This window comes from Rhinoraja longicauda, chromosome 1 (genome assembly GCF_053455715.1).
Source record: "Rhinoraja longicauda isolate Sanriku21f chromosome 1, sRhiLon1.1, whole genome shotgun sequence".
NCBI classification, from domain to species: Eukaryota; Metazoa; Chordata; class Chondrichthyes; order Rajiformes; family Arhynchobatidae; genus Rhinoraja; species Rhinoraja longicauda.
Window position 1 is genome coordinate 123230395 of NC_135953.1, and position 21248 is coordinate 123251642.

Sequence of the window (21248 nt, forward strand, 5' to 3'; positions counted from 1 at the left end):
TTCTTTACATCACTTGATATAGTTACCTCACAACATGACCTCATTTTGTTTCATGTCAATCATGAAAGCTTCATTTGTCCTGTACAGAAGGACTCTTGCATTTATGGATATTTTAATGTCTGCTAATGTGAGTTGAGATTTAACTCTGCTGCTATTTACATTTTATTGGCAATATGATTTCTTCAGTATTGAACACTCTACTGGAATTTCACTTGAGGTTTCTTAAGTTCATTACATTATTGGTAAAGCTGGAATCAGGAAAATGTGTCGTATAAGTAGTAATAATGACCTCCTTGTTATATCCTTTTTTTCCAATGGATGCTTCATTAAAAAAAAAAGCCGTATGAGGCCAGCTTTATAAAATTTCATATGTCCTCAATGTTGTACTCATGCGAGGAAAAAGAGAGCTTTTACTGACATGAATTAGTTAATTGTATTTAGTTGTTTATGTGCCAGTATAACAGCTTATATGATTGAACATTAACTAAATTCTAAAGTTTAGGAAGTTTGGGGAGAAGGCAGGAACGGGGTACTGATTGAGAGTGATCAGCCATGATCGCATTGAATGGCGGTGCTGGCTCGAAGGGCTGAATGGCCTACTCCTGCACCTATTGTCTATTGTCTATTGTCTGATTTAACATTTAATATCATCTCTAGTTTCCTAATGCAAACCAATTTTTACTTATTAAGTGGGTGTATATTTTTTATTTGAATTAGGTAATGATATAAATTATATCCCTGACCATTTTCTTCGTTTGCTTGTATTGGAACATTGATTACAATTACAGGGTATTGATCTGTTCACTTCACAGCAAATAGCCCAAGACATCTTGTATTTCATTCTTAATAATGCCCTTAACTATTGCCTTGCAGTCATATACCTTGGAACAATTTACTACATTAAAGGCGCTGGGCCAAATTAAGATGGATTTGGCTTGCTGCCAATGTTCCCCACATGCTCCCATTGAACTTGGGCTGGGGGCAAAACGCAGAAGATGCAAATCAAGTAGGATCAGGCGGCGTACTTCTGAGGTCCTGCTCCTGAAATGCCCTGACAACTGCCAACAGGAGCAGACTGATGGTGGAGCCTCACTGCCTGTCAAAGCTTGTGAGGATTGTAGCAGATGTTTTACTCTTTATGATGAAGTTTGCATTCAATAATAAAATAATATCAGAATAACATTTGATAAAAACTAATTACAAAAGATATTAACATGATGAATTATTATGTAAATTTTAAGTTAGAATATGTAAAAATTAATGAACTCTACTTTCTTTACCCGAGACAGTCTGAGAATCCATATTTCTCTTCTATGGTATCAAAACTTCTTCATCTAATCTTCTAAGACGTGGATTCTCCAGTGTTATGCCGGGGATTTTAGGGTGATAGGGCTGCTGCACCGACAAATCAGCAACCACTAACAATAGCCAGCACAACATAACCTGTTGTTGCAGTCAAATTTCTGAAAAGCAAAATAGAAACTACAAATGCTGGAAATCTAAAATAAAGACAGAAACTGCTGGAGACACTTAGCAGACCAGGCAACGTAGGTGGAGAGAGAGAAAAATAGAGAGACAGAATAATATTTTCAGTCAGTAACCTTTTCACATCTGCTGCCTTTCCTGATGAGTATGTCCAACACATTTATTTGGTAAAAGTTATTTTGCCCATCACTTGCCTGACTATATAAGTGCTGGTTAACCTGATCTAGCATGGCCCTGTAACCACTCTGAAGTGCCAGTGACTGGACCGTGCTATTTGATGAAGCATAATTAGGCTTTTATTTCAAGTAGCAATTTTCTTCATCATACTTTGACAACTAAATTGGATAATTCCAAAATCAATTGGACAGATTCCATCTGTTGATTACAAAGCAAGCTCTTTACCATTTTTATCTGGAACATTGGAGATCTCATAGAAGTATTTAAAATTATGAGAGGGATAGATAGGGTAGACAGGCAGGACCTTTTTCCCAGGATGGAGAGATCAAATACCAGAGTGCATAGCTTTAAGGTTGAGAGGGGCAAAATTTGAACAGGATATGCGGGACAACTATTTTACACAGAGGGTAGTTGAGTATCTGGAATGTGCTGTCAGGGGTGGTTTAGCATACACGGTAGACTCTAGCAAATTTTAAACAACCATTAAAAACACTAAAGATTTTATAAAATTTATTAACAGCTAGAAATTGACCAGAATCTAATCCTCGTGTTGCGAAAATCCATGCATTTTTCATGAACCACATGACTTTAAAATAGAACCGTGGATTACAAAAACAAGAGTTATACTTTGTAAACCATTGTTTGGCCAAACAATGGGAATATTGTGCCGTACTCTGAGCACCTTAGAGGAATCCAGAAAAAGTTAACTGGATTGGATCTAGTGATAAAGCCACAAATTAACCTGCTTCCATCACTGTCAGATAGTGCATTCCAAACACATTTGATGAAAAGATTATTCACATTTCTTTTGCGGTTCTTTCGCCAATCACCTTAAAACCTTATTCTTATTCTTTAAATCTCACGTCTTCCATCAGTGGAAAAAGGTTGTCATTTATTTACTCAATCTACGCCCTTTATAATTTTGAACATCTCTATCAAAAATGCTCTCACTTTCTGGAGAAACAGATGTTCAAAATTATAAAGCATGGAGATTGAGTAAATAAATTACAAGTTTTTCCAATGATGGAAGACTTGAGGTACAACGAATAAGGTTTCAATGTGATTGGCGAAAGAACCACAAAAGAAGCATGAATAATATTTTCATCAAATGTATTTGGAATGCACCACCTGACAGACTATGGAGGCAGGTTAATCTGTGGCTTTTTAAATGGAATTGGATAAGGTTTGAAGGTGGAGGGAATGGAGTACAATGAGAATAAAGCTTGGGACTGTCTGGATTGCCTATACCAAAAGCCTGCACATTGAACATCTATGCAAGTGTTTTTGTTTTCCTCCTTTTATTTTCAGTATGTTTTTATGTTTATTTCAGATACTGTATTATTCCTGTGAATACAATTTTAAATTGGGAGTCAGTCTAGTCTCCTGAGACTGGCTGTAGTAAAATCTATTCTACACAAAAGTTTTCTCTACACTTTCCATTATGAGAATCAGCTGCCATTCATAATTTGACATCATTTTCAAATTAAATTAATTAGTATAACACTAGGCAATTTGAGAGGTGCGTTAAATGATTATTTTTAACAGCAGTTTACAAAACATCCAAAGGTACAGTCTTTATAGTCTAATTTCTTAGCCTAATTCTATGATTTGCGCTTCTTCAAATGATCTTTACTCTGACATTTTAAGACTTGCAGAATAGGGTTAAATTGTGCAATTTTCTGTTTAATCTAACATATCATTATTTTTACAAAGCCAAGCTTTGTTCTGCCATTGAAGGAAAGTGTCAAACCACTAACTCCATTATATGGTAAGGGAGCTCCACATTTGCAAAACACTGATTCTGGTATTGGTATGCTCATTGCATTTATAACATTATACAAGTATCTTGAACATTGATTGTAGTGGTTCAAGATGAAAGCCCACCATTAACTTCCATAGTGGGACTAAATTTAGTCCCACTGCCTTGTCAGCAGTGCCCAACCACTGGGAGTGATTATCAAAATATTGAAAAACTTGAATGGTGCTCCTCTTATATGTTTTTTAATCATAGCTGGATTAAGTTATTGGGTTTTAGACACATTGAACTTCAAAGGCTGCTTAGCTGTATGTCTAAAATATTAATTGAAAGATAATCTGACACTCCCCAGTTTGGTGGTCCATGTATCTAGTTAGGTTTCTTTATAACAGCTTCATTGCTAGATGCCTCCAGGAGCTTATTGTTGCAAATATTGTTAAAAATCAATTATCTTATTTAGTTTTGCTATTTTCTCTCACCCTCCTCAATGACAATGTTGGTAAACCTAAAGATAATAGATGAAGAAAGTAAAAGGGAACAGAAATGTTAGCAGTGTTTTTTTTAAACTTAAAGAATCATTTGCCCTATTCCCAGGCGACTATTGATACTGTGATGATAGGGATGATTAGTGATGTAAGCTCGGTACCTTGTAGTTTGGGTTCCAGCTGGGGCTTCCTGTTCCTCCCCCCTAGCTCGGGCCCCATTTATGCCACTTATGTGCTCTTTTTCGTAATGAAGGTATTTATTTTTGCTACACATGACTGGTTGCTTAAGCTAAAAGAAGGCAGATCGTGAATGTCCATGCAAATTCATTCTGCTGATTGCATTAATTCAATTAATCGGAACTCTTATATGTGAATAAAGTTTGATTTCTGAAGAATGTGCTGTTTTACTAATCTGTTCGTGCTAAACAGACAAGTAACTAGTTGAACCATTATTGTGTTTAATCCAAAAGACTCCATGAATAGGCTTTGAAGAAATGTAGTGCTTTTCAAATTGCAGTTTAATGGGTTTTCTATTGGAAACAGTGAGACTGAAAGGCTAGGTTCTAGGAAACATTATTATTTCCTTGTGGGTTTTGATATTCACTTCAAGACAGCCTTCTGATATAAAATGTATGAACTTAATACCAATGCTACAGTCTTATACTTTGTAAACCAAGTGCATGTTTTGACAAAGTCAAGAAATACCTTTTTTTTCAGAGCAGGAAAATACGCATATTTCAGATTGGAATAAAACAAAAAAATGTATGTATATACGACCACAAAGAAAAACTGAAAAAAGGTTTGGACCACATTTTGGAAATTGCATTCCTGAACTCAATAACTCTTTTTCACACCCATTTATTTACCGATCTGTGCTGGTGTCTTGAGAAGTATTTGGTCAGTTTTGTTCATAATGTCATTTCTACAGAACAAAAAAAGGGAAAACTTAAGAACATTTGGTTGCAATCACCGATTCTTGGATAATGAGCTTGTGAACTATTTGCTCAATTGTTAATCAGTAATCAGCAACATTAGATTAATTACAGGAAATTGACTGCTGCTTTTTAAACCAGTTGAGGTTTAGCTGAAACAGGCTTGAGTGCTGATTGGAATCAAGTTTCCTTGTAAGGATCTTTAAGATTAAGCTGACAGCTTTTCACCCTCATAATTTAAAATTCTAAAGCTAATCTTTTTGATCATCATTTGCTTTAAATGATAATCTATATCTATACCTATCTATATATATTTAGAGTGGAGGTGGGGAGGAAGAGTGGGGTGCGGGCAGGGAGAGTGGGGGGAGGGGAGGGAGGTGGAGGGGAGGGGGGAATAGGGGTGGGGAGGGGGAAATGGGGGTGGAGGCAGCGCTGGGGGGAGTGGGGGTAGGGGAGGGGCAAGTGGGGGTAGGGGAGGGGCAAGTGGAGGTAGGGGAGAGGCAAGTGGGGGTAGGGGAGGGGCAAATGGGGGTAGGGGAGGGGCAAGTGGGGGCAGGGGAGGGGCAAGTGGGGATGGATAGCAGGGATGGAGTGGGTCAGTGGGGGAGGAGGTGGAGGGGGGGGATAAGGAGGATTGAGAGGGGGGGGTAGAGGGTGCTACACCAATACAGGAGAGGCTTTGGGTCCAGGGCTCACTCACCCACACCCACTCACCCACACCCACTCACCCACACCCTCTCCCCTTCCCTGTCCCCCCTCTACGAGGAATGGGCCCAACGCGTCCACTTGGTCTAGTATTCTTTAAATTTAAAAGGGAACTATTTGCATTAGTGTTGCTTTCTCATTTTTAAGACAGAATTATTTTCCTCTTCATTGCATTGAGATGAACATTGAGATGATCACATACAGAATGAAACAGAGAAAGCATGTATTTAACAAAAACTTCTTCATGGTATGATTGTCAGACACAATATCTCCTTAAACAGTGCTGGAGTAACTCGGCATCCTTGGAGAACATAGATGGGTAATGTTTTGGGTCGGGACCCTTCTTCATACTGATGGGGGTGGGTGGGGAGATGGGGAGAGGTGGAGTAGGCCAAAGCGTGGCAAATAATAGGTGAAAACAAGTGAGAGAGGTTTTTGAGAGGCAGATGGTTGGATAAAGGCCAGAGATGAAAAGACAGAAGGTGTGAGACAAAAAGTTTGAAGTTGCAAATTGTGAAGCGAGAGGAAGGAATTAGGTGGAGGGGTGGGGACAAATAGGTACAAGTCCAGTTGGGCCACAGGGGAGAAAGGGGTGGAAGAAGGGTGTGGTGGGTTCTGTGGGGTAGAAGGGGCGTTCTGTGGGGAAGGGAGGCAAGAGCGTTCTGTGGGGGAGGGGGGTGGGGTTATCGTTACCTAAATTTGAGACTTCAATGTTCGAAACATTGGGTTGTAAGCTCCCAATTGGAATATGAGGTGGTGTTCCAGGAGGTTAGCAATCAGGAGATATAGTTGATACTGTGCAGATATACTGTTAAATTAATAAGCGTAGTGATGCAGGTCATATTGAATACTGATTCTTGTTCTTAAATCTCCACACGAGAAACTCAGAATGGTCATAAGTCAGTTTTTCTTTTGCAAGGTTTGAGATCTTAATACTTTCATGGGATTTCTATTTTTGATTTAATTCCTGTATGGAATATGCATGTCACTAGCAACCCTAATATTTATTGTCAATTTATTGTCAACCGGGTCCTGAAACGGGTACCTTGTTAGATGACTTATGAGGGAAGTTAAGAATCAGACACGTTGGTTTGAAGTCATATTTATTGGCCAGACTTGATAAGAATGGCACTTTTCCTAATTTGAGGCACATTGATTATTATGGGTTATTATGACTATCTGGCAATTTTGCGGTTTTCATTATTGATACTTTATTTTTAATTCCAAATATATTGATTTACTTGAATTTAAGTTCTCAAGCAGCCATCGTGAGACTCGAGATTCCAGGTCTAAAGTATAGAGCTCTGGATACAATACAGTTGTATATTTTAAGAATAAGGGGTAGGCCATTTAGAACGGAGATGAGGAAAAACTTTTTCAGTCAGAGAGTTGTAAATCTGTGGAATTCTCTGCCTCAGAAGGCAGTGGAGGCCAATTCTCTGAATGCATTCAAGAGAGAGCTAGATAGAGCTCTTAAGAATAGCGGAGTCAGGGGGTATGGGGAGAAGGCAGGAACGGGGTACTGATTGAGAATGATCAGCGATGATCACATTGAATGGTGGTGCTGGCTCGAAGGGCCGAATGGCCTACTCCTGCACCTATTGTCTAATTAAAGGTTTAAATGCTGCAATTTGTGGTTCATGGAGTCAGGTATGAAGATTTTGGGTGTAATATATGCTTAAACAACACATTTAATTTTGCAATTTTACAGATTATTATTGAAGTGATTGGAAGTCCAAAATCATCCACTTACCATGATGCATTTTTGTTCTAGAAAGTATCATCAAAAGAGAAATTAAGATCATTTCCTTTTGTTGGGCAGGTGGACATGGAATTGAGGGTGCAGTCTCCAGAGTAAAGATAGAAATCAAGTATTTAGAAAACAATGTCAATGAGTTGTAAATTCATCATACTTACTATCACAGAGGTTACTGAAATCTTTGTAGAATTTATATAAACAATTACTGGATCAGTGCTGTCCAGATGGCTGCAAGTTCTGAAGGATGGGGCAGAAAAATAAACTTTAAACCAAAATGGTAAGAAAGAACTGGGGTGTGTCAGGCTTTGTTACTACTTTACACACTCTAATGGATGGTTATGCTTCAAACAAAAATAAGTTATCTTGCTCATCAAAAATAACTTGGACATCTTAGCTGCCATGACAAGGTAAACTCTGTTAAAAGCCATTAACATTTCTATATTTATGATGCAAAGTTCCATTTGCGACACAAGATCTACAATTTTGATTCAAAATGCTTAAATAGTACTCCTTTCAATCAGTGCTTTACATCAGTTGTCCATGTTCTTTTTTTAGAAAATGATAACATGTTGAAGATGGCTTTTTTTGTTTCTTGAATGTGCTCTGCAATGTTTTGCATTTGAAAAGATGAAATTCCAATTTATATGAATTGATTTTTACCCTTTATGTTTTCATTCCCAGTGATTGTAAACACCCTTGAGACATGAAATATCAATGTCTGTCTTTCTCCAAAGCTCCATAAACAAGCCGATGATTACAATTCTTTTGTTCCAGTCTAGATTTGATTCAGCCCATCCAAATAATACTATCTATGTATTTGTAATTCTGGAGAAATCTATAACGTTCTGGATTAAATTGTTTCTGGTCTAACTGACTGGTTTCCTTCAGGATTGACAGCTGGGATATATTATAGCAGACAGACAGCTGGAAGGCTGCAGCTAGAGTGAGCATGTCCGGCAAGGTCTACATTTTAATAGGTTTGGAATGTATTGCCTCACATAATGTTAGTAAGGGCCCTGGTGGGGAAACAATTGCAAGTTTTTACAGACCATGATTACTTCCTGTTTTTCTGCTTGGCAGCCACAAAAATTAGGTTTAATAGAGTAGTGCTAATAACAGGTCAGACTGTGGGGACTTTCTGCTTGACAATTTACGTACACTTTATAAAGTGAAGAGCTGATGTAGAAACATTAGGATTTTTGAAAAAGTCAGACTTCCTTATTGCAGTTACTATTAAACAACACAATGTTTTTCTATAATCTTTCACATTATAAAATGTAGGTGTAAATTTTGTTTGGTGTTATTTACTAATAAGACTAATTAATCTTGGACCTGGATTTGAATGATCATGCTCTTTCACAACATTGTTAGCATTTTCCTAGGTTGATGGGTTCACTTAAAAATAAGTTCAAATCAGGAAATATGAATTTTTCATTTTAAGGGTCAAGCCATAATTAACACAACATGTGTCATTCTTTTTCGGTCTTTTTTGGGAAGTTGACATTTCCAATCAACAGCACCCAACAGGAGTTTATTTGCAGTCAAAGTTTTTGCTGTTTTCTCAGGGAAACTGGATAATTTTTAAAAGCAAACTAGTTCACCCAAATAGGCATAATAGTCAGGACCCAATTAGACTAGACCTTACTTTGAAACTAAAAGTGCACTAAACACTATTGCTCTTTGCAATCAGTTTAAGCATACAATATACATTTATATAGACTTTTATCAGAGTAAAACTTTTCAAGGGACATAAAACATTTGAAACTTCAGTGGTTCCAATGGAGAAATAAAACATAGATTACAAGAAAATGGCTCGACTTGGGTATTGTTCCCAGTAACTACTGTAGCCAATTCCTAATTTTAGTTAAAAAACTTTGTAATCTCCGGCAATGTTTTGAGCTGGTGTCAGAAATGCTAAAAATAAGCTTTATTGACCAAAACTGGCACCATTAAAATTGTGTCTTGCTGAATGCATAATCTGAATGCCTTTGTTTTTGAAACAGATTTTCACATTACAAATGGAATTTGATTTAATACATTGGAGCTCAGATAAAAATTACACCAACCAAAAGCTAGTAAACATTTTTTTTCCCAAAGTACTATTAGTTTCAAGTATAACTAATCCAAATGTGTGTCTTTAAATTCTAGATTGTTCAAATGCATTGTATGTTTCCAAGAGAGATCATATCAGTTGCCTCAAGTATGTACCCAGGACCTTTTTCCAAAAAAAAATCCTTCTGTTTATCTTTTATGTACACATTTTCCCCAACTACTGAACATTCAGTGGATTTTGTTTCTGGAATGATATCAAATTTTCCATAATGAGTTAATTGGCATGAAGTAAGTGAAGTGTATTATTTTGAATTCTCAGAAATGATCTTATTTAAAGAAATTTCAAAATCTAAATTATTTTGCTGTTTAAAATTAGATTTGTCTATTGATGGTACTCTCCATTATTTTAACCTTACTATTTTCAATGGGCTTTTTGCTATAAAGTTGCTTGTGAGTTTTGATGGATATTTCTGATCATTTTATATAGCCTGACCACCTGACCTAAACCCAGTAGCGCATGTTGAATTAGGGTTATGGCTACGTTGGGTTCATCTTCTGCCAAATTATTCAGGCAAAGTCATGCTTACCAGCCTGACACAATACTTCAGCTAGGTTAGTTTGGCTCCATGTTAGCAAGTGGTGGATACTTAAGATTGACATTTAACCAGGGAAAGGAAGAACTAAACCAGGAATGAGAGAGTTATTTTTGGTTGTTAATTTGACACTGTGTTAGTGGTTGTATGAAATTAGGCAGGAGGGTAGATGGGGAAGGTTGCTTGGGCTTGGAAAGCTTATTCATGAGAGGCTGTTTTAATTTGATCCCATGGGCGTGATGCTTAGTAAGGAATTGGATGAGTAATGTTGCCTGGACATGGGACAAGGTTCTTGGATATCAGTGTCAAGTTTGCCCTGGTGCACAGTCAGTGGATGATGTTAGGACAGAAGAAACAGACTAGGAATTGGTCATTCAGCCCTTGTTCCCACTCCACCATTGATTAAGATTGCAGTTTATGGTTATCCCTGTTCTAATTTTCTGCATTAACTCCATATTCCTTGATTTCCTGAATATCCAAAATGTCTTCCTTGTGTGCAGAGAGAGACTGTCTCCACATTGCTCTTGGACAGAGAATTCCAAAGATTCACTTCCCTCTTAGTAAATACATTTCTATTAATCTCTGTTTTGTAATGCCCAATTCTTACTTTTAAAACTATAATCTCTGGTCTAGACACCCCTGACTGGGGAAACATTGTCTCTACATATGTCATGTCAAATTCCATAAAATGTTGTATGGCTCAATGAGATCACCTCTCATTGTTTTGAATTCAGGAACATGCAGGCCCAATCTGCTCAATTTCTTCCCATGGGACAAGCCCCCCCCACCCTCCCGCCCCCCATCCTCAGAATAAATCTGTTGAACTTTTATTGTACTCAAATCCTTTTGCAATTAACTTAAAATTCACATAAAAGGGTTATTAAACATAAGTGAAGCACATGGTTTTAGGCACAATACATTGGAATGCACTGAAGACTAGGTTAATGAACAGAAAAAGCAGAGCAAATCATTTTTTGGTTGCTGACTAATAACTAGCTGGGTACTGAAGGGCACTGTGGTGGGGCGCCAGCATTTCACAATTTATAATCAATGATTTGGGTAAAGCGACCTAGTGTAAGCATAATTTTGTTTTGTTTTGGAAGTCTGCTTGTTATGAAAATAAATAATATTTTCTTGCATTTTGAAAGTCCAGATTTCACTGATTTCCCACTTCAAAATTCTGCATTGCAACTAGTTGTTAGGATTTAGCATGGGTCATTATCCAGAGCTTGGAATTCATTTTCTGGGTGGTGTCGTCAAGTTTTGGCTTCTGGTCGCAAAGTGTGATATTTGACAAGGGAATGTAGACTGAACCATATTCGAGGATGTGCTATGATTCTTTGGTGTTGTTTCAAATTTGCCTCAGTATCATATTCAGGTGGTAATATCCAGCCAGGGAGTTGATGGTGAACGCTACTGAGATTAAAAAGCATTCTCCCATGTGTCAGATTCAGGTTCACTATGATCAAATGGTGACAACTGTCCATGCAAGATGAACAAGGGACTTCACTGTGACCTTTTAGGCATGGGTATCATCTAACAGTGTCAGTGTCCATGTCTGAGTTTACTGTTCTGAAAATCCTTCTGTGTTGATTTAAGTATAGAAAAATGTTAAGTACTTAGATTCAGGTCAGATTTTAATTGTATGGTCAAATCACCCCCCTAATTTGGTTTATGGTGACTCGACCGTTAGTAAAGGAAAGGAGGGGTAGAAGGAAGAGGTTTCATAATGGGGCAAAAGAGTGTTAGAAAGGAAATTGCATGGTAATTTTTGATGAGACAAAAGATTGGAATGTGGAGGAAGGAAAACTGAATATGGCAAATCATCACTTAACTGAATTTTGCAGTCAGCAACCAATGAATGATAATCAAAAAGCTTTGGATGCTTTTAGTCTGAAGTAAAATAAACCCTGGAAACATTCAGCTGGTCATTTAGCATTTTTGGAAATGGAAACACATTTTTGGGTCAAAGACCCGTCGTCAGAACTGACAAAGAGAAAACAAGTTAGGATCAAGCCAAAGGGGAGGGTGAGGAGAGATGGACAGGAAGGATGGGATGAGGCCAGGGTTGCTCTGTGGATAAGCTGAAAATTAGGCCATCTTGTCAACGGGTTAATGGGGCTGGTTAGGGTGGGAGAATATGGCCCATTTTTCAGAAAAGCTATCGAATGGGGGGGGGTTAGAAAAACAAAGACACAAAAGAAAGTACAGTTACAAAATTCAAGACTGTGGGCTGTGCTCTACAGGTTAGACTCTGCCAATGGAGAGAGCAAATCTGAACCATTGGATCAGTAAAAAGGAGACACAAGAACTGCACAATCTGGTTTACACAAAAAAAAGCCACAAAGTGCTGGAGTAACTCAATATGTCAGGCAGCATCACCTAGTCTATTTGCATGCAGGTAGAGAAAGAATGACCTGAAGTTGGAGGATTTGATATTGCAGTGTTCTCAGAGAGAAAATAAACAAATTGATGACGGATCTCAGCAGCTGAGGGAAGTGCACAGTAAATTTCTGGTTGAGACTCTTCATGTTATCTGAACAAATCGAGGGGAGATAACTGGTAGAAAGAAGAAGGCAGAAGAAATGGGCCAAGAGGTGATAAGTGGATGCAAGTGAGGAAGGGTTGATTGGCTGATGGAGTCAGGTAAGGGGGGGATAGATGGAGGTAGCAAGAGATGCTGGGAGGGCATGAGGAGACCAGTACAGGGTTGGCGATTATGGAATCTGAAAAGAAGAGTGGAACAAATAAGGGGGAGATGGTGGGCAAATGGGAACAATGTGCCTGTGGAGAGAGGGGAGTCTAGAGATACAGTAGGAGGAGTGTGGGTGATGAGCATTTGGATAGGCGGTGAGGGATGTGGGAAGAAAAAGGGTATTGTAGACTGGTGGGGGGGGGAAGGATTGTATAAAAGGACCCAAGTTGGCCAGAAGGTGTGAAATGGGGGCAGAGGGGGCAGCAGGATACCTCAATTGAAAACATTCAATGCTAGTGCCCTTAGGTTACAGACTACCCAGGCAGAATATGGGGTGTGTTCCTCAGATTTGTATTTGGCCTTACCTGACAGTGGAGGAGACAAAGGACAGACAGGTCAGTATAGAGGTGGAAGAGGACTTAAACTGATTTGCAACCAGGAGCTTCAGGGGTCGGTGTGGTTCATCCTCCTCTTTCCCCACTGGAAACTGCGTGGTCACTACAGTAATCATGCTGACACCACGGAGGAGGCTTGTAATCTGTGACAGTCACAAACCATCATCATAAAGCTTGCTGCCTGACAGTAGGAAGGCCTTGAGTGACATCAGGCCTTTCTCTGCACTGGTTTAACAATGTAGAAGAGGCCCAGTATCCTCAGATTGTCATTTTCTTTTTTCTTGGCTGGTCGCAACACTTAAGAGATCTGATGGTACTATTCCAGTGGAGGATATACAAGCTGCTGATGTTCATTGGCTTAAGGCACCCTGTGATTATAATTTCAATTATTTTTTTTACATGGACAGAGCAGTCCTACGTCAGGCTAACATATTAGATTCTGGGTAAGACGTGGTGAGCACAGAGACTAAACTGGGTTTACTTCCCATTTTGAGTTTGTAATCTTACAAATGATATTGTGGACATTAATTTAATTTTTTTATCTTCTTAATGTGGTCCTTGTAAAGGATGTGATTTAGGAATAATCAAAGGTAAAACTAAGTTTATCCATTGTGAGATGGACGGTGTTCCATTTGATGTTTAGATTTCTTTCTGCATCACAAAAAGCCCAGATGGAAATGGATGTCCTTTGATTTGTGTGGTTTTGCTCCTGCTGTTTTTATATCAAGTATTGTTTGAGAAAACCTCTGGGTGACTAGCTACTGCAACTACCTGATTTTGATATTTACCTGTGCATTTATGGATGCATCTTAAATGCCGACCAATGCATTCCAACATTTAAGAAAGATAATAACAGTTGAATGTGGGAGGTGTTCTGCAATTTCTTTTTGAAGGATGGTTTTGAGAGATGTTGAGATAGGCCTAACCAGAAGACATTAATCACTGATATAACTGATCTGGACAGTGAAAAGAGAAGGTTGTATATCTGGGGAAAAGGTAAAGAAGACAGGATAGCAAGAAAGCAGATGGAAAAGATTAGCGATTTATGACTGGGGATGAGGTCTAAGGGCTATCGGGATGAGGGGGAATGCCCAAGGATGTACTGGGCAGAAAAGAGATAAGAGGAACAGAGCTCAAGAGTCATTCAAAATCAAGAGTTCATGTTTGGGGCCCAGTCTTCTGTTCCATTTGGGAATTAAAAATGGCCACATTTTTATCTTGTGAACAGAGTATTTATAAGGAAATAATGTTTTCCCTAATTTTATTTCAGGAATGTCTGCACGAGTGCTATTTTCTTGGCTAGCAGGAGATTTGACTGTCTCAACATTTTTTTGTAAAATCATTTTAGTTTGTGAATTATTTGAAGTTGAACAGTGGAATACAGTCCCTCTCCCTAAACCCCTGGAGTGAAAAGAACTATTGGCGATTAAAAAGGTCTTTAATTTGTTTACTACTGTTTGTAGTCCAGACAGCATAGTGAAGGAGATGACCTCCAGACATGAGGTCTGGGTTATACCATGTTTCTGAAGTTAGGTAGGTCCTATTATAGCTGTCTGTCAGTTTGGCAGCACAAAGGGGAAAACATTTTCCACAGTGTTTCTAATACCGTGTCCTCTTTCAATAAAGCAGCCTGTGCTATTAAACTTTGTAAAGACTGAGGTGGAGCAAAAGGCATCTTTTTGTAGCTTAAACTTTCCAGGCTCTGCATTTCTTTAGCAATTTGCAAAGCTAACACTGCCTGTGCAATTGACAGCTTTGAAGCATGCTACGTCTCACTACACAAACTTCATATTTCATAGCAATATAACTTGTATTTAAATTTCAAGAATTGGCATTAATAAAAGTGAATTTGGAGAATAATTGTAGGTTTCCAGTGAACGAACTTAAACTTGAGCATCATAAAAAAGGCATTTAAGCAATTTGTAAATTTTCATCAGTTGCTTGAGTTTAAAGTACATAAGGAAAGGAAATGTTGTTTTGATTGTTCAATGTAAACTAAATGCCATCAGTACTTTAAGTCATTACTTGTTTTTTATTTCCTTGTCATTGTGCCAGAATATGCATCCTTATGTAAGATTCTACAATAATATCAATGTCGGCACACTCTTGGATTTGTTACTAGCCATAGTAATCTAAATGCTAAAAATACATTAATAGAAATACATGTTCGCATACTGAACACTATGCATGACTGGGTGGATTTTGCATGGGGAACCCTTTGCTTTTCAAGTTTTATTCATAACTAATTATATAGTTTTTTGGCTGCCTTTGCAACAAATATATTTTTTCACGTGATCTCATGAGGGCTACCATAGATCTTTCCCTTTTGAATTTATTTTTAATAGCTTATGTTTCTAGTGGCATTTCATGATGAGCCTATTTTTGAAAGGTCATTCCTCTCACTTCACTATTAAGTAATGTGTTCCTTGGACACATGGTACTTATTCTCAGGTCATTCAAGAAATTGATTTAATAGCCATTGCATGTTTTTCACTTAAATTGGATAAACTTTTGTGAGCCAATACCCATTGCGCACCAAAAGAAGAGCTGCTGGGGGAACTCTGTTGGCCTGATTGCATCTGTGAAGGGGAAGCATTTTGGATCGAGATTCTTCATCTGCCCACATGCACATTGATTGGACTGCAAATCAAATAAACGTTTGAGAAAATTTGGTGTCAGAGATCCATTGTTACATTCTGTCTTTTATTTATTCTCATGTTCTTTAGATCATAAGTTTATCTGCAGCAATTTGTCTGAGGTCTTTAACGCACATTATCTTCTATCCAGCAAGCATTCAACTTAGTCTCTCAAGAACCTATTGAACTTGGAAAATAAACTCAATTGCTCTTTAAAATCTAACATCTGAGGTTTACATAATCTCACTCTCATCTGGCATTCATGCAGTTGTAACTTTTTGATAAATGCCACCATTAACTTCATCTGGATGTCTTTTATTTAATTGCACTCACAAACAGTCATCAGGGAGGGGGGGAATATTATATCCTTTTCTAAAGTGTTGAATAAGATTTCTTTTAAAAATTAGCATCTGAAGGACAACTTCCATCCTGTATTTGTTTTTTTCTCACTGGGCTCCTTTTAATTATGCTTATCTTGGGATGCTTGTATTTGTTCTGAATGGTTATGGGTAAAATGTTTAGATATTTTAAAATGAAATCTTTTAACATTTTGGTACCACGGTAATGCTGATTGCCTTGCGTATATATTAAATTATCCCAGACGTTATGTGAGGAAACATTGTATGCAGTATGAAAAATGCCAGAAAGCTTTCAGTTTTGAAGGGGTTAAAACATTCTGGAAATAAATGTCAGGATTACAATTGCCAGTACTGTACCAGGGAATTATGAATCAATGGCGAAGTTGAACAGAATATAAAATAAGTTCCTTTAATTTGTGCAAATCGTTGACTAGGAATGCCGCTATTGATAGACTGTTGTGTATTTTACTATTGCCACACTCAGTTTTTTTGTAATCAGGCATCTGGCACAGAAAATGCTAATATATATGTTTAAGTTTAGTTCTGCTTTTATTTACTGAGAAGTGCAAAACCAGAAGGCACCACACTCTGAGAGACAAAACAAAGGCAAGGTCAGAATAATGGCTGTAGCAGCCAGTTTCTGTTTCTTATCAAATGGAGGGAATGAGAATGTTTTAAGAGTGTTTTGTGGAAATAACATGTACAGTTAAGTGATGAGATAATCCTAGGTGTTAGTGCCAAGCTCCCAACCATAGTGAACATACGGGCTTGATTTTCACTATGATGCAATCCAGACGTGTTGCATGACATTTTCAGGTGACCATTTAGTTTCTGATGCCTGTGATCGGTGCCTCTATCGTGTGCTTTTGTTTCTACAGGCTGTTGAAGCCCAGACCCGAAGCTTTGGTCAAACTCCTTCTCAACTTTTAATAGAACCACATCCTCCCAGAAGCTCTGCCATGCAAGTGGTAAGTATGTTGTGTGCCATTATTTCCAGTTGCACTTTAGATCTGGTTCCAAATGTGGTGTCTGGTATTCTGCACTCTGAACAAGCATCCAACTGTTTTCATGCTTAATTAATTTGTGCTCTTTTGCCCTTGAATGCCTTTGTAATTATTTCAATATATCACCAAGAACTCTCCAGCCCTGTGTTTCTGTATCATTTACTCAACTATAGTTGGAAGTCAACATATACCTCTTTTCTAGAGATACTGCCTGACCCGCTGAGTTACTCCAGTATTTTGTGTATATACCCTCCTCATTAAAAGAGACCTTCAATTTGTAATCACAATTGTGTTGCATTGTCTTGCAACAAAATAACGTAGTTAAGTTAAATGAATGTTGGAAATCATCTAATACTCTTGGAATTTACCTTCAAAGCTGTAAAGATTATTTGAAAAGTGAGGCCAAAGGCTTTACTCTTAATAGTTTGAAAATGAATAAATATGCCATCTGATTTCGCAAAAACCACCCAGAACACAGACCATTGCATTTTGGGAAGTCTAACCAAGGCAGGACCGACCTGCAGGGCACTGGGAGCATTTTAGAAGAGAGGGATCAAGGAGTGCAGGTGCACAGTTTCTTGAGGGTGGCATCACAGATGGATAGGGTGCTCAAGAAGGCTTTCATTGGGTTTCATCAGTCAGAGTATTGAGCATGGAAGTTAGGAGGTTGTATTATGGTTGTACAAGGCATTGGTGAGGCCACATTTAGAGTATTGTGTTTGGTATTGGTCATCCTGTAATAGGAAAGATATTATTGTGCTGGAAAGGGTGCGGAGAAATTTATGAGGATGTTGCCAGGACTCGAGGGCCTGAGGGAGAGGGTGAGCAGGCTGACTTTATTCCTTAGAACACAGGAGGATGAGGAGCGATCTTATAGAATTGTGTATGATCATGGGAGGAACAGATAGGGTAAATGCACAGTGTCTTTTACCCAGAATAGGGGAATCAAGAACCAGAACTTGGGTTTAAGGCGAGAGGGGAAAGATTTAGTAGGAACCTGAGGGGCAATTGTTTTACACAAAGGGTGGTGGGTATATGGAATGAGCTGCCAGAGAACAAAGTGTAGGAAAATAACTGCAGATGCTGGTACAAATCGAAGGTATCACAAAATGCTGGAGTAACTCAGCGGGTCAGGCAGCATCTCAGGAGAGAAGGAATGGGTCTGAAGAAGGGTCTCGATCCGAAACATCACCCATTCCTTCTCTCCTGAGATGCTGCCTGACCCGCTGAGTTACTCCAGCATTTTGTGATACCTGCCAGAGAAAGTAGTTGAGGCAGGTACTATCACAATGTTTAAAAAACATTTGGACAGGTACATGGATAGGTACAGGTACATGGGCATTTGGACAGGTACATGGGCAACTTTAGTTGGAGGGCCTGTTTCCATGCTATATGACTCTATGACAATTAAGATAGTAGGAGAGATCTCTATGTTTGTCACTGAAACAATGTAGAATCAATGAGATTAAACTCTGATACCTGATATGGGCGGTAAAAACTGGTCAGCAATCACTACCCAGATATTCCCTATGGGAATGATAGTTAAATGGATGCTGGGAGAGAATAAGCCAAAACTTTCAGTTGCCCTACTATTGTCCATCAGACTTGTACACAAGGGTAGGAACATGAATCAGATGCCTATGGTCACAATTACTGCTGTAGCTGTATTGCAGTGAGATTATAATAGTTTCAAAAGGGACAGACTAGGAGAGAAATGGGGAAAATAATATAAACATTTTTGATTATTTTTGAAAAACTGCTTCAGGAATTTAGAGTGACAGGCAGCATCTGTGGAAGTAAAAGGACAGTTGTTTGGTTCGGGATCTGAAATAACAAAGAAGGGTCCCAACCTGACACAACATCAGTCCATTTCCCACCACAGATGATGTCTGACTCAGAGTTGCTTCAGCACTTTTGGTTTAGAACATAGAACAGTACAACAAAGGAACAGGCCTTTCGACCCACCGTGCCAAGATAAACTAATCTCCATTGCCTGCATCCTTATCCCCCTATTCCTTGCTTATCCACGTGCCTCTCCAAAATCCTCTTAAATGTCATTATCGTATCTGCCTCCATCACACCGCTGACAACGTGTTGCAGGCATCCACCACTCTGTGTAATAAAAAAACTTGGCCACACATCTCCTTTAAACCCTGCCCATCTCATCTTAAAGCTACGCCCTCTAGTCTTTGACAATTCCACCCTGAGGAAAAGGATTCTAACTGTCTACCCTATCAATGTCTCTCGTAATGTTATATACTTCTATTCGATCTCTCCTCAACCTCCGATGCTCCAGAGAAAACAATCGAGGTTTGTCCAAACTCTCCTTATAGCTAATACCATCTAATCCACGTAGCATTCTGGTAAACCTCTTCTGTCTCTGTTGTACAGATACCTCAGCCCCAGAAGAGATCCGAACGGTCCAAAAATATGAATCCCTGCTCCCTGCACCGTCCTCAGCAATGCATTCATCTATCCTGTCCTCCTATTCCTACCCTCACTAGCACGTGGTACTGGGAGTAATCTGGAGATTACTACCATCAAGGCCCTGCTTTGTAACCCTTTGCCTCACCACTTATATTCTGTGGGACCTCAATCCATTCCCTATTTATGTAATTTCTGCCAGTGTGCACAACATCATCTGGCTGCTCATCCCTCTTGGGAATATTTGCAGCTGCTTCAAGATATCCTAGACCCTGGCACCAGGGAGGCAATAGAATTTCCTGTCCTTCCCCCTAAGTAATGAGTCTCCTATCATAATTGTTCTGTCTGCCTTCACCCTTCCCTGCTGTATATCAGAGCCAGGCTTTTGCAACTTAGACTACCCCCCCCCCCCAACAATATCCAAAAGGGTATACCTGTTTTGAAGGGGAAATGGCGAAAGAGGATTTCTGCACACTCTGCTTTCCCCATCTACTTTCTGCCTGTACCCAAGTGTGACTCTCGTTATCTCAGACAATCCTGAGGTTATTCAGTCAGAAGTCAGGAGCTGCAGTTAGACACACTTCCCACAGGTTTAGTCTTCAGAGACAATGGATGTCTCCCTGACATCCCACATACCAGTGTCCAACAGCCATTTTCACTAACCACTAGAGAAACTTGCGAAAAGAAAAATACCTTGTCATATTTCCCCCTAAACCTCCTCACTGAAGCCTCCCCGAGCCAAGCCTTAACAGATCCTTAACATGCAGCCTCTCTCAATACATCTGCTTGCAAATGGCTATGCCACTATTTCTACACCTTTGTTCCAGGTGCCAGCATTTTGAAACTCGTGTCAGAAAAATTTAAATGTTAAAATTTATTTTTGTCAGATAGCACTGTTGGTTGAAGCATATGGGATGGATATCTTCTATTTCTGCATTATTCAATGCCAATCACAATTTATTTGAGAGTATAAAAGCAGAAAAATAATAAAATTAACTATATCATCATAGCCCAGGCAATTCCTTCCCTTTTTTTCTTGATCCTTTGGGGGCAAAATGGAGAGATTGGGCACTGAACATTGCCCTGTGCATGCAGTGCTTGGATTAAAGATCTCTTCGTGCATTAGCCTATGTTGTAAAATCTTAGATGTATAATACAGGCATCCTAGCAGCGATATGGATTCAAGCATCAAAATGTATGTCGTTGTGTTCCTTCACGTCCAGCAACATACAATGTGACAACATTAAACTGCAAAAAAAATAGTCTTTCCAATCAGCCTGGAAATGACTGGGGCAGCCTGTTATATAAAAGATTTTAACAAAAATGTCTTTTAAAGATTGAGTGCCTTCCTCCCTTCCCACCCCCACCCGTTAAGTCACCTAATAAAAATTAATTTAGTTTCACCAAGCAAATTAGCCTTCAAAATGAGGCACAGATTTTAGAAAATAAGGTTGTGTCATGCTGTGCAAAGTGCATCAGTGGTAATTTATGCCAGGTGTAGTAATTAGCAGACAAATGCACAATACATATTTGTCTGCTGAGATTTCTGTTGCCCTATCCCCAAGTGCTTTCACTGGATCAGATAGTTGGATTTAATTGAGGCTACATCAGATGAGGCATTACTGACACCTTTAATTGAATGAGTGTCTGGGGAGGATTAACTCATAATATTGATTGGCTTTTAGCCACTCTCACAGAAGGGTGTCACTGAAGCTTATTATCCACCTTATTATTTTTGCACCTTTCTTTATGCTCCAAAAATCGAATTGCTGCTTGAACAATTAAAGTACG

The 21248-nt window shown here is 38.8% G+C and overlaps 1 protein-coding gene across 2 annotated transcripts in view; it reads left to right on the forward strand.

The window, feature by feature from the left end:
- Positions 1-21248, forward strand: part of lrba (LPS-responsive vesicle trafficking, beach and anchor containing) — a 681010-nt gene that overhangs the window by 586260 nt on the left and 73502 nt on the right. For both annotated transcript variants that reach the window (XM_078405961.1, XM_078405966.1), the window contains exon 48: positions 16908-16997. In XM_078405961.1, the coding sequence (XP_078262087.1) occupies positions 16908-16997 (90 nt within the window). The remainder of the gene's footprint in view (positions 1-16907; positions 16998-21248) is intronic.